Source organism: Periplaneta americana, chromosome 14, assembly GCF_040183065.1.
Source record: "Periplaneta americana isolate PAMFEO1 chromosome 14, P.americana_PAMFEO1_priV1, whole genome shotgun sequence".
Classification (NCBI taxonomy): Eukaryota; Metazoa; Arthropoda; class Insecta; order Blattodea; family Blattidae; genus Periplaneta; species Periplaneta americana.
The window spans coordinates 72317353-72331221 of NC_091130.1; the positions used below are offsets into that span (position 1 = coordinate 72317353).

Consider the following 13869-nt stretch of genomic DNA (forward strand, 5'->3'; position numbering starts at 1 on the left):
TGTGGCTCGAGAAATGACGTCAGAGTGGTTGAGTTCAGAGTGACCAAGATTCTGTTCTGGCTATTTGCCTGATGACATCTTTAATGGTGATGAGGCTAGTCTATTCTATCAATTAACACCGGACAAAAGATTAAAGTTTAGAGGGGAAAAATGTGTTGGTGGGAAAATGTAAAAAAACGAGTATGTTGTGGACATGTGCCAACATGTCAGGGCCAGAGAAGAGGAAACTGCTGCTAATAGCAAAATTTAGGAACCCTAGATGCTTAAAAAATGTGAAACACTTATCCATAAACTATCAATTCAATAATAAAGTTTGGATGACATCATCAATTTTCGAAACAGAACTTCGAAAGTGAGACCGAGAACTGACAGTGAAAGAAAGAAAGGTTCTGCTTTAGGTAGACAACTGCCCAGCTTATCCTCATGTTGAAAACCTCAGCAACATCAAGCTGGTTTTCCTGTCTTCCACACCACATCTGTCCTCTAACCCATGAATCAAGGTGTAATTTGGAGCTTCAAGTCATATTACAGAACGGAAGTAACACTGCATTTAATCCACGCCTTAGAATCAAAGCAGAACACGTCAATAAATGTTCTGAATGCTGTTCGTTTTGCCAGCAAAGCATGGAGGAGTATGTCAACGGTCACTATACATAATTGTTTCCAGATGGCTGGTTTGGCTGATGGATGTGTGGCGTTCGAAGAAGAGGATGATGTGCCACTCAAGGACCTGCTTCAGCATATAACTGCTAATACTGAAGCCAATGATTTCATCTATGTTGACTGTGAAGTTATAACGAATTAGATCCCATCAGATGAAGCTATTGTCAATGATGTGATAGGCGGTTCCACTATGGAAGAAAATGAGGCTGAAGATGACGAGGAAGTTAATGAAGAATGTGTTCCAACAGTGAAAGAGGCATTTGATAGTATCAGGGTTGTGTTGAGATTCTTAGAATGTATGGATAATGTAGGCTCAAGTGTCGAAAAAGCACAGGCTCTTGAGAAGGACATAGAAAGTTTACAAGGACTGTGTACACCAAGCAACAGCAGATAACAGACTATTTTCCACGTTAGGAATTGACGATGTAAGTTTTTTTTTATTTTGTAGTTTAATAAATACAATATACAGTGTAATCCATTCCACAAAAATGAAATATTTTAAATACTGTAAAGTATTTTATTTTCTTATTAAAAATTTCATTCATTCCTGTCATTTAAGATTAGGGGGGAGAGACACTTCGGATTTAGTGAACCTCGGATATAGTGAACAAAATATCCAAGTCTGCAGAGTTTTATAACACATTCGTGCACTTTATACAGAAATGCGTGCATTTGGTTAAATATTGGCCTCTTAAACTCAAATAATCGGTTATTGTTATGCAAATAGAAATAATAAAACAATGGTATGAGAAATAAAAAAGTGACAGGGGATTTATGAAATCACTTGGATTGAGTGAAACGTCTATTCTTGGTAAGTAATTAAGTTCAAAAGTTTTAGGTCTTGCTTTGCCATAGCCTGTCACACACATTATTATTAATAATGTAGCCAGCTTTTTATTAATAATCTCCCTCGTATAGCAAGTGCATGGCAGACTATTTATCTTATCAGAATTTGAAATCATCATTTCTATTTATACACATTATTTGGAATCTGCCATCAATCGACTGATGCAATAACGAAAGAGATGCTGCTGCCCTTATAAACAACTTCAGAAATTTCATCTTACACAAAATATTAAACATTTTCCGAGTTGGTAGTTCGAAATGTAGACATTTAACGTCAATATAAGTTTTTACTCTCAGAAGTTCTGATTAGGTTCTTATAGGTTCATATTCGAAAAATAGGGTTACCATTTAAAAAAATATATACCTATTTTAAATGGTAATCTACAAAACTGAAATAAATGTATACACTGAAATTGTAAAAAATTTATCTCTTATCAATTTACATTCGGTAACAAAATAAGTATGAAAGTCAAAGTCTTAACTATTAATGAAATTATGATATCTCAATCAATAGGGACACTAAATTTTCTTGAATGATTTTTTCATGAATTTCTGATAAATGATCATAAAGTTACAATTTTTATAGGTATGAACAAGATACGTTCTGTAGACACATTTTCCAATCGCAATTTGTCCGCGAATTTTGCTCTTTGACCCATTTTTTGCGAATTTGACAATTTTTTTGCATTAAATACGATTTGTTTTTCGAATATCACTGAATCATACATTCATCAGTCATGAAAGTCTATTATTTTATTTTCGACAATGAAACATTCAACATAGTACGAAATTAATGGGTCAGTCTTCCACGTTTCATGTGGAATGGATAGTTGCTCAGCTGTGAAAAATGAAAGTCTGTGTGTTGTGCATGTCCAATGAAAAGGTTTGTTACACACTGACTACAACAATAAGAAGAAATGTGTAAAACATATTTTTACCACACTGTCAGCAAGAATACACAACGAAGACTAAGGAATAATGTATTTTGATAATTCAGCAGCCAAGCAACCTGTTATAGTGAGCAAATGAACATAACCGTAATGTTTCTGATATTCACATGACACTTTTCTCCATATGTAAATGACCTTATTAATACTGGTTTGCTCGACAAAGTTGTCGTTTTTCCGCCAGCAGAAATTCTCTCAAGGTTAAATTTGAATGGAAGTATGCTGTGCTAATGACAAAACCAAATTATTAAAATTCTACTGAATGCTATGAACAATAGAGTGATTTCCATGTTTAAATTAAAAACTTTTTCTTCACGATTTACATGTTTAAATACTGACTTTTATCACAATTTACAAATAAAGATATTGGTAACAACTTTCTTTTTTCTGAATTACAGTAGTTTTATTTACCGACTTTGATGTATTTTATTCACCATTTTATGGTGTCCTTACTCATCAAATGTTTCATTTCAGCTGTGTTAGCAACATTTATTTCGATATGTAACAATTAAAGCTGAACATCCTATTCTTCTGCACACCTTATTGCGTTTTTTTCGAGAAGTTATTTCCAGTTTGTCTTTGCAGACGCAAAATGATTCCGTGTTACTATGAATGCAACACAGAATCTGCAAAGTCCTGAGAATATTTAGAGCTCTAATTGGCTTGAGAAAGAAAGGAAGCTTGGAAGAGTGGTTATTAATTACTGCAGAACAAAATGGCCAGTACACTTGAATTCTATAGTAATCTAGATGTATTTTTACATAAATTAATTCTCTTATGAATGATAATGGCAGTTTATTTTAATGTAGACCACCTCATTAACAAAGTTTCAGTGACTTCAAAAGTGCCCTGACTTTCCAATAACCATATACTGGTACTTTTTAAATAATTCACAAATTTCATCATGTATTAAATTCTTACCTCGATCTCTATTCCGCCTCTCTCGTTGTGGTTTCGGGGCACCTGCAAAACAGAGAAGAGAATAAAACAATATTATTACACTTCTTACAATGAGAAAGCAAGAAATTAATAGAATTGGGCTATTTTTCATTGTATTTTTATCTGTTCCGCTAATATTGCAAATACAAATACAGTAAAACTTCATTTATTTGTTTTTTAGGGTGTGAAGAAAAAACGCATAAGTGAGAAAAATGTATAAAATGAAATAGAATTTGAAGACTACATGAGGAGAACGAGTTAAGTCAATATAGTAACATTTTCACAAGAGAAATTTATAACTTCACAGTTAAGCCACCTTTAAGTCCATAATACAGTAGGCCTACTCAAATTTATAACACATGTTCTTGAAGAAAGTAAGATTATTTGTAGAAAATCTTAGCTCCTTTTACTTAGAACCAAAGATGGTTGAGGTATTACATTTCAAACTCCAATCCAGAAAATTTTACGGCCTTGACTTACCTTGTTCTTCCCGGTAATTTTCATTTAACAAGGTATATATATATATAAAAAAAAAAAGCAAACATACACGTCTGTTATTCTAAGGAATAAATCATGCCCTCAAATTGTGATAATGCTTTCATAATTTGTTCAGTTACATCATGGTGTGTCACAAAATGTTTAACTGTTCGTAAAAGGACATAAGACTGCTGGAGGCAAGCATCGGCAGCTTCAAATTACCATGAATTTCAAAGTGGGTCACATCTTAACAATGAAATGTGCTGTATTTTTACATTTTCACAGTGAACCCAATTTCGAGCAGAATTGATTTAAAATGTATAACCGAAATAAATTAACATGGAAAGGAATTTTACTGAAACTTCAGAAAAACAACGTAAGTGTGAAACGTATAAAAGAAGTTTTACAGTATACTGGACCCAAATGCTCATCACTAAAACCTTAATACTGTCTTCGCGCTACGAGTTGGCGCGGGGAGTAGATAGGCGGGAAGGGGGAACTTTACGCTACACTCTGACCTGAAAACTTCGTCTACTTACTTGGCTACACGGGAACGGAGTCAGACATAAAAGATTCGGCATCTTCGGTGCTGTCGCTATGACTATCATTATCACATTTTTTTAAATTTCTGGAGTATGATCTGTCCATGATAATCGTCTGATTATGTTCCAGCCGTGTATATTAATTCGAATCTCTCAACAAAGCCATTAGCCCCACCGCCCCATCCTGATGAACAACAATGAGTGTTCTGGACACATTTACGGTAGTCAAAACTTCCGTAACATTTTTATCGTGCCAGAACTTGGAAAACGTTAAATTGGTAGGCCTATCTATCTGCATTTCGTCCAGATACAAAATCGGTTTTTCCACTTTGCTAAGCTTTCTTATTTGCTGTAGATATCTTCACATATTCTAATTTACAGTGTTTTCCTCAATTTTTTTTGCTGCACACTTCTTCCACCTGAAATCCTTTTTCTTCAGTATTCGTCTTAATGTTGTCTTTCATTCAAATCAATTTTCTCTTGTAAAAGGGTGGACATTTGTTGCAGCTTGATACTATTTTTTTACTTGTTATTTAACGACTAGCTTCTTCAGTGTCGATTGAATTGATGATGGCGAGATGGTATTTGGCGAAATGAAACCAAGGATACGCCATAGATTACCTGACATTCGCCTTCCGCTTGGGAAAACCTCGGAAAAAACCCAACCAGGTAGTCGAACTCACTCCCGAGCACAATTGCAGATCAGCAGGCAAATGCGCTACCTCCTGAGCTACGCCGGTGGCTCTCTTTCTTTTTCAAATAAAAATTCTCAATTATATCTTTTTTGTCAATCTCCCGTCGAAGTCATCTATATTTGCGTTTCGGTAGTCTGGACGTTTACATTTTTTTTCTCCCTCAGGTGTTGACAACGCACTTTCTTCTATGCAGTCTTTCATTTCATTCCTTATACGCTGTATTGTTCTTGTGGATAGATTAGAGTACTTTTCTACCTTTGCTGTAGGTTTCGTAAGAGGAATGCAAAGGCACTGTTGTTCTTTTTCTTCATCACAGAATTATTTTGCACTTCTAACAATATTCCTTTCTTCACTATAGATTGTCAATCCTTGTTTCATATTTGTCAACATATTTACAATAAACAAAAAACTGCTATAAACCTAAATAACAGTGTATAATAACATAAATTCTATTGAATATATTATTATCAACACTATTAACACGAAAAGCAAAGGATAACTAAAGCAATACAAGATTTGTGGTATACTGAAAACAATTGTCTTGTTGAAACTAATAAAACACTACAGTAAAAACCTCACTATTATTATCACAAAGTCGCAAAGACTCATAGACATGTGCAGTAGATGTTTGTGAAACAGGAATATTGCAGTGAACAGCGCGGTGCGCATGCGCGACTGTTTCCCCTCCGCCCCGTCTAAGTACTTCAGCCGCCTTCTCCTGGTGTGACAACAGTAGTTGTACAGCAATGCGAATAGAGTTGTGCCATGTACAAGACCATTTTCTCATCAGTCATATTGTTCAGGTGATAAAGAATAGGAGACAATGGCTACTGATTCTAACCTTCACACTTATTAAGCATTAAGAGAGAAAGTTATTGATAACTGGAACCAATGTGAACAGAGTGAGAGTGATAAGGGATATACTGCAAAAAACTAGCAAATATACAATTCTAAATTTCATACTAAAACAGTTTAACGGAACATGGGAACTTTGGCGAAAATCTTATAATCTGTACTAATAATAAATTTGTAATGTTTCTGGTAATTTTCGCTTTTTCAAAAATAATTGGTGCCAACACGTATACTTAACCTTCCTGAGTCCAAAAATAGCTTTTATGAAATTTTTGTTTGTACGTCTGTCTGTCTAGATGTTGTTACCTTTTCACACGATAATGGCTGAACCGATTTATATATGAAAATTGGAGTATAAATTAACCCTTCTCCGGGCAACCTACTTTTGTAACGTTGATGGGCAAGGAGGGTCCGTCGGACCCACATGCCATTTTAATACATTGAGAGAGGAAAATCATTTTATTATACACAATATTAATATTCATTAATAATGATATTATTATAGTGACCAATGTATCCATGATAATATACATAAATGATATAATTTTAGTAGGTTTTTCATGCGATAAAAGAAACATGTTTAGTGTACGATCTACAATTTTTTTTACTTTCGTCGTAAAACCCACACACATTTACACAAATTTTAGATTTTCTCATTTGTAGCACACATGCATTAGTTACACACACTCCCACATATCATTACTCTCACACACTCACACGTCACCACTCTCACACGCTCACACATCGTCACTCACTCTCACATGCTCACACATCGCCACTCACTCTCACACGTCATTACTCATCATCATTCTTACAGTTTTTACAAACACTGGTCACTTCACTGTGCTCATTACACACAGATTGGCCACAATTGTTTTTGTTTGCGACTTTTTTTCATACTGGTACATATGGCACCTCTTAGTGCTCTCCTGTGGTTGGGGTGCAGTTGATGGAGAGGCCTACTAGCTCTTGGCGTGAAAGGAGCAATGGTCATTACAGTTTTTTCTGAAGTCCTACTCTAGGTCTTCTTTCAATTTGAGGTTGGATGAGACTTTCAGCAACAGTTACAAGGAACAACCTCCTATTTTTTTGTTTTTCAAGATTCCACGAAGCATGAAGGTTCATCCACACAACAAATGCAGCAATTCCACATACATCTAAAAGATTCATAAAAATGGAAATGGCCAGCGATTTGTGCGTCTCTTGCACGCATGTGCATTCACTAGTTGATCGAGTGTGTCAATATCTCCTTTTGTGCTGTTACAGTGAAGAATAATTTGTGGTTTCTTTTCTTCTTCCGAAATGGTTTGTATGTGGTGCATTGCAGAAAGAACAACAACTGCCTTATTTGGTTTTGGTACATTGAAACCAATGTTACATTTTTTGTAATTCCGAAGATGGATGAACACTCTGGCCGTCTTTTATTTGGCTGAAACTTAGGACAGATGAATATATATATATATATATATTGCGTACTGTTCCAACTAAGGTGAGACCATTACTGAGGAGATTCTCAGCGAGTTCTTTGTCAGTAAAGTAGTTATTGCAAGATACATTTCTGTTTGTTCTTTGATAAGACAATGTTTCTACAACCCTTCGACCTAATCCAGAGTGTGCTCTTACACAGTTTTCTCTTCTGGTATATGGCAGACCATTTAGTTTGGAGCAGTGGCGTCTCCTGACTTTGATCTTAAGGCGTTGGCAAAGAAAAAAATTAAATAAAACATACTCTATTAACCTTTACACATTCCCTCATATTTTTTTGTGAACAAATAATAGGAAAGTCATTCATAAAGGTAATTAGCATAAATTTTTTAAACATCAGTAAAACTGAATCAAGCTGACAGAGTAAACATCGATTAAGATAAATCTAAACAACATATAAGTATAATTAATTGAAAACCAAAAGCACTGAAGCTGTCTCGTTACTCACAGTTATTTGAATTCGAAATCCACTCTCCTTTCCTTCTGCAAGAATTTCTTGATTACTGCTTCGTAGAACCTGGATTTGTCCTCTCGTAAGCTGGCAAGTAATTCCTTCTCGATTGAGATAAGGCTTAAGTTAGTCATCCGGTTGTGTGTTTGAGTGGAGCGGCAGTAGGTGTGGATCCTCTTCAATGATGAGAATGACCTCTCCACAGATGACGTAGTGCAAGGAATTGTAGAGATCAGCAATGCTAATTTGTATATTTCCGTAAATCCACTCATTAAATTCATGTCCAATAGATAATTTACAATTTGAATTGGCGTTTTGTCCGTCCCTTCATTAGAAGCATACCATACGTGAAGTTCATTCTGGAGTTTGCTTACATTGAAAACACTGCCATAAATATTTTGCACTCTATTTAATAAATCATTTGGGAAGTTTTCTCTTTTATTGAAGTGGGCCATTTTTGTTGGATTTATCAAATTAAAATACTGTAGCTTTTCAAATGATGCAAATCTAATTGTTAACTGGTTGCTAACATTATCAATGATTTCGAAATAAAGTCGCTTGAAATAATCTCGCTGTGACTCAGTGTTCAATCTCCTCTTTTTTACTTCAATCACCTCTTCATCTTCCACAGTGTCATGAATAGAAGACCACACTGCTTCGAAATTCTCTCTTTCCTTTTGCAGCTGCTGTTGAAATGCTGTAATTTTAGTACTGGCATACAAAATATCAACATTTTTTGACTGGAGTATAGTGAACAAAACATCCAAAAAAGCAAGTAGGTTAGATAGAACCTTTATTAAAAATATGTTCTGGAAATCCTTGAGGAAGCTACAAAATCCATTTGCGGTCATTGCAGTTATATGATCAAAGTTTCCACTTTCCTTAACATGTTCAAAGAACATTATCAATGCTTCTCTGTTCTCACTGACTGTATGGATAAGTCTAGAGGTAAAATTCCATCGGGTATTAGACAATGATGGTAGCTTTCGGGACATGAATGCTGAAAGCTCATGTAACCTCTTAGAATGAGAAAAAAATGTAGGCAGTGATTTAAGACCGGAAAAAAATACTTTTAGGTCCTTGTTACATTCTAATGATTGTTGAAGTACTAGGTTCATAACATGAGCATAGCAGTGCGTAAAGAGAGCTTTAGGATATTTTTCCAGAACTTTGCTTTGAAGTCCATTGAGGTGACTACTCATCACGGCAGCGCCGTCATATGTTTGAGCGACTAGTTTTTCCCCACAGTTATATTGTTCTATTATTTCATTGACATGATCAAAAAGAGCTGCTGCAGTTCTGTCAGCGCTCACGTCACGAAACCCAAGAAACCATTCTACTACTTTCTTCTGTGAAACTGAAAAATAACGAAATACTGTTGATAACTGTGACTTATTGCTTATGTCTGATGTTTCATCAAGCATAATAGCCACAAAATCCGTATTCTGAATTTCGTTGTAGATTTCATCTCTCAGAACATCGGCTACTGAATTGATTAAATCATTTTGAATGCTTGCCGAAGTACCGCGGAAAACTGTAGACGTTAGTAAATGTTCTTTCAATGGTGAATCGAACTCTGCACTTGCAAGAAGAAATTCCACGTAATTACCTTTGTTTATAGATTCTGAACTTTCCTCGTGGCCTCGAAATGACTGTTCCTGTTTCGCTAAATAGCAAACAGCATTAATCAATCTCTTTAATATTTCCCTGTTCTTTTTTACTTTTTCGTTATGCAGTTCTATTTCAACCTTTCGTTGAGAATCCAGAAGAACATCAATTCTAGTAGGGGATGCAATAAATCTGTTGAACGTTAAAAAACTAGCGAGATGAATTTCTGACTCACCATGTTTCTTCACAGCAGTATTGAGGTGATTTAAATCACCATACCCTTGCTGATTCCAAACAGTTTTCTTTGTTGAGAATAACAAACATGTCCAACAATAAAATCTGTTCACTACATCACAGCCGCAAAGCCAGTTTGAAATCTCATATAGCTCTTTACGAAAATGTCTCTCGAACCCCCTTCCAGTTCCAGTAGCACCACATTTGCCCTTTACAGACGTTGATATTATTAAATTAGGACATGGTCTGCCGCTGTCAATAACTTGTTTTTTCTGTGCGTAAGGAAGCGATGAAAAAGGACTATGTAATAGTTTTTGTACAACGCTTTCACTAGCCATCTTAAAACGATATATACCGCAACATACGCAACATCAGCGATAGCTGCTCATGCCGGTACTGGCGTGTGGTGTTGGAAGTAATTTCAACGTCGTGAGGAGCTAAAAGACGAGGGAGAGTGTGAGAGGGCGCATGCGCAATGAGTCTCTTACAGCGAGGGTTCAGCAAGTAACTCGTTGCAACGCCATGGCAAAGTTTAGCGCGTTTCATACTGCTAGGCTAGGCCGCTAGACGATAGATAGCAGTAGCAGTTCAGGTGAAGCGTTAATAATCATTATTAAAGAAAAACACTGATGTAATGTACTTTATACGGATTAAAAGAATAATACCATAATTTCCTAATTTTATTTGGGCGTTGGCGCACGACCCGCACACCCCCAGGAGACGCCACTGGTTTGGAGTCACAAGCCCACCATACTTTCATGCCATATCTGTCAGGTTTTGATAGCATGTATTCCTTGAAAGGACATTTACCACGGAATGGAATAAGTTGCTCATCAAGGAATATAGGCCTAATATTTTTTTCAAAATTTGAATTCACATTTTCCCAGACATCTACGATCAGAGCAAACTTATCCTTCTCACGGCAAATGGATCTTGTTGTTTTGTCATCAAAGCAAATAAACGCTAACAAAGATTTGAATTTCTTGAGACCCATGGTCGCTCTAAATACTGAAACACCATACAAGCTGTTCCACGGAATGTCATAATTAGTGTAATTTGCTTTGAGGTGTCCTGCAGTTACTAGTAGACCGAAAAATGGCCGCAATTCAGTGTCGTTACAACACTTCCATGGATGTGCAACATTTCTTTCTAAATACAGCTGCTCAGCCTCTTGATTGTTTATCTAACTATGTCACTTATAACTGAATCAGTATAAAGATTGAAGGCATCAATAGATTTCCCAGATGAAAGAGTGAATTTATTTATTGACCCTTTGATAATATTGTGAGCCCTAGCTCGGCCTATCGGAAAAGGCTGAGAGTTCCACGTGGTGCCATCTGTATCAAAGAAATTAGCAGTTTGAACGAATGCTTCCCCCCATATCCTAGTTCTAGACGGTCGACACTAACCTCTTGTGGATCACATTGGTGATAACTGCTTTTCTCATTGATAGATAGTTCCTCATCATCAGGGGATTCAGGGTCATATTGTGGCTCTAAATGATGATTACTAACTTCTGATGCTTCACTCTGATGATCAAATTTGCTATTATCAGCGTTATCATCTGGCTCGTAGCTAGAATAGTCTTTTCCTAGGTCAGGTTCTCTAAGCAAATCCTGAATGGATTCTTCACACAAGTACTTACGCTGAGTCTGTCAGAATATTTGACCTAATTACATCTCTTCAGTATAACAGCATAACTAAGATGCATTCAAATATACTGTAACATCTAAAAACCGTACCTTTGTTTCTTTGACTTTCTTCGGCTTTTCCATAATAATTACTCCCTCATAAAAATAATGTAAAGGTAAGACATTCAGTCACTCTTTCTATTATAAACTACACCGTATTATGAGTAGCATAACTTCATACTGACTTATTTATATTTATTATAACGCATAATTGGTCCATTTTTTTTAATGTCATTGTTGTTGAGGTTCGGAAATAATTTTTCCAACATTCCATTGCCGTCAGATTATCACTGAATGGTTTGAAAGAGTGAAACCTCGTTACGAAGTGAGAAAAGCCAATACAATATAGTAGACCCTGCATGCCCGGTTAAGACTTTAAAGAAGTAATAGTGCTCTAGAACATTTGTGCAAAATACTACATTATTTTTCTTCTCCCTAGATATAAAAAACACAGAAATTAACAAAGTCATGAAATTTCAAATGGACCCTGGTTGCCCAGAGAAGGGTTAAGTTTGTTCTTACTTAGATTTTAGGCCATATGGCATTGAAAATGCTTTATTTAAAAGGGATGTTATAAGGGGGCATGAAATAAATAAATCGAAATATCTCACTTATTATTGATTTTTATGAAAAGTATTACGTAACAAAAGTTTCTTCAAAAATAATTTCCGATAAGTTTTATTCTATGCAAAATTTTGATAGGACTGATAATTAAAGAGATACACGAGTTTTATAATAACAATGCGTTTTATCATCACCCACTTCAGACTAACAGACTATAATAAAATGAAAACAAATGACTTCGTCTATAAGGGGCTTTGCATGACAACAAACGGAAGCTATTTATTTAAAACTATTTTATACGTATATAATTATTTTATGATGGGAATTTATAAATGTTTATCAATATTAACATACAAAGAATGTTTGTGTGTTTGTATGAAGTAATCTCAGAAGTTACTTAACCAATTTGCATAATTATTATATCACCATTTGAAAGTGTGGTCTCTAGATGGACATAATGCTATATGCTATTACGGTAACTCCTGAATGAATCAAGGACAGGTAAGATTAAAATAGATTCTTATACACAGAAAACTTGATATCCTGTCACAATATTATATTACTTAATTATTTAAACTTTATTTAGTCCCCATAAACTACTCTAATTTTATACACTTCAGTTTCTTTTTGTTCACAGAACATAATAGTATTTTTAAGTGTGTTGTCTTAAAGATGAGTATTTACCCTGGACCAAAAATATAACACATGCCATATTATACCGCTGAGTTCACTGGAGCTGAGTTATTTTACAAAGTGTTAAGAAATAGTGTTCCAGCACTCATAATTTATCCATATTTGTTTCCTGTGTTTCTTAAAATAATATTTATGTACCACATTCACTTTCATCTCAGAGAATTAACGAACGAGAGTGTATTGATTTAGTATGCAGTAATAATAAGTTAGCTTAGCATTCCATTATTTTATAATCCAAATATTAACTATGCTCATTTGAATTGTGTTAAAATGTGTAAAATGAATAAACTATACAATAAATGCAATGCAAAAAGGGGTAATGAGCTAAATGGATTATTTGAGCTGTTGTAAAAGTTGTTCCTCCTGAGCTTCAAGACCTCCCAGAACCAATTGAAACCTTATTTATCAGAGTACATATGTTACCAACACACTTTTTAAATAATATAAAACAGTACAACACCTTATTCCAAGTGGCATTGTTTGGTACAAAAGAAATACATAAAGTCAATTCTACATAATCATTTAGGCTGAAGTTCAAGCATAGGTTTATCATTTAATTGGACATCATCTTCTAGCTAAGAGTACAAGCCTTCAGTTCTTACAAGTATATTTCTTTCCAGACGCTGACCAATTGTCTATTAGGTCTAATATAATATCAATTTTAAAAGCAAAACTGACTGAACAAATCCAGAAAGTATTGCATGATAATAACAGTTAAATTCATAGTTTTAAATACAACTTTCAAAATGATTCAGAAGCAAACAACTTACAACATACAAAAAGCTATTATTCACTAAGTAATTACAAAACTGTATTTAGATTTAAGTCAATATTTATTTCTAACAAGTGCAGCGAAGCGCACGGGAATGGCTAGTATTTAATATTCATGATAATTCAAACTGAGTTGTTCTTTAGTCAAATGTCAGAAGAACAGGTTGGAACCGCATAAGTGACAAGAATAAGGCATCACTCATGAGACAACTAAGCCAGGAGATAATGAGGTAGTGTGCCAGTTTCTTTCCCCTTTCATTGCATACATCACTGATTAGTAATATATTACACTAATCAAGATGTACACAAACAATTGTTCCTCTGACACATATCAAGTGAGATGTACTGCTTGATAATAGATGTACCGTACATATCTGCCAGAACCTTAATCAGAATGGAGGTAAAGATCAA

General features: G+C 35.0%; 1 protein-coding gene across 3 annotated transcripts in view; it reads right to left on the minus strand.

Annotated features, from left to right (window-relative positions):
* The window catches only part of HBS1 (translation elongation factor EF-1alpha (GTPase) HBS1), a 116336-nt gene that overhangs the window by 80269 nt on the left and 22198 nt on the right, over positions 1-13869 (minus strand). For all 3 annotated transcript variants that reach the window (XM_069845577.1, XM_069845576.1, XM_069845575.1), the window contains exon 4: positions 3378-3419. In XM_069845577.1, coding sequence (XP_069701678.1) covers positions 3378-3419 — 42 coding nt within the window. The remainder of the gene's footprint in view (positions 1-3377; positions 3420-13869) is intronic.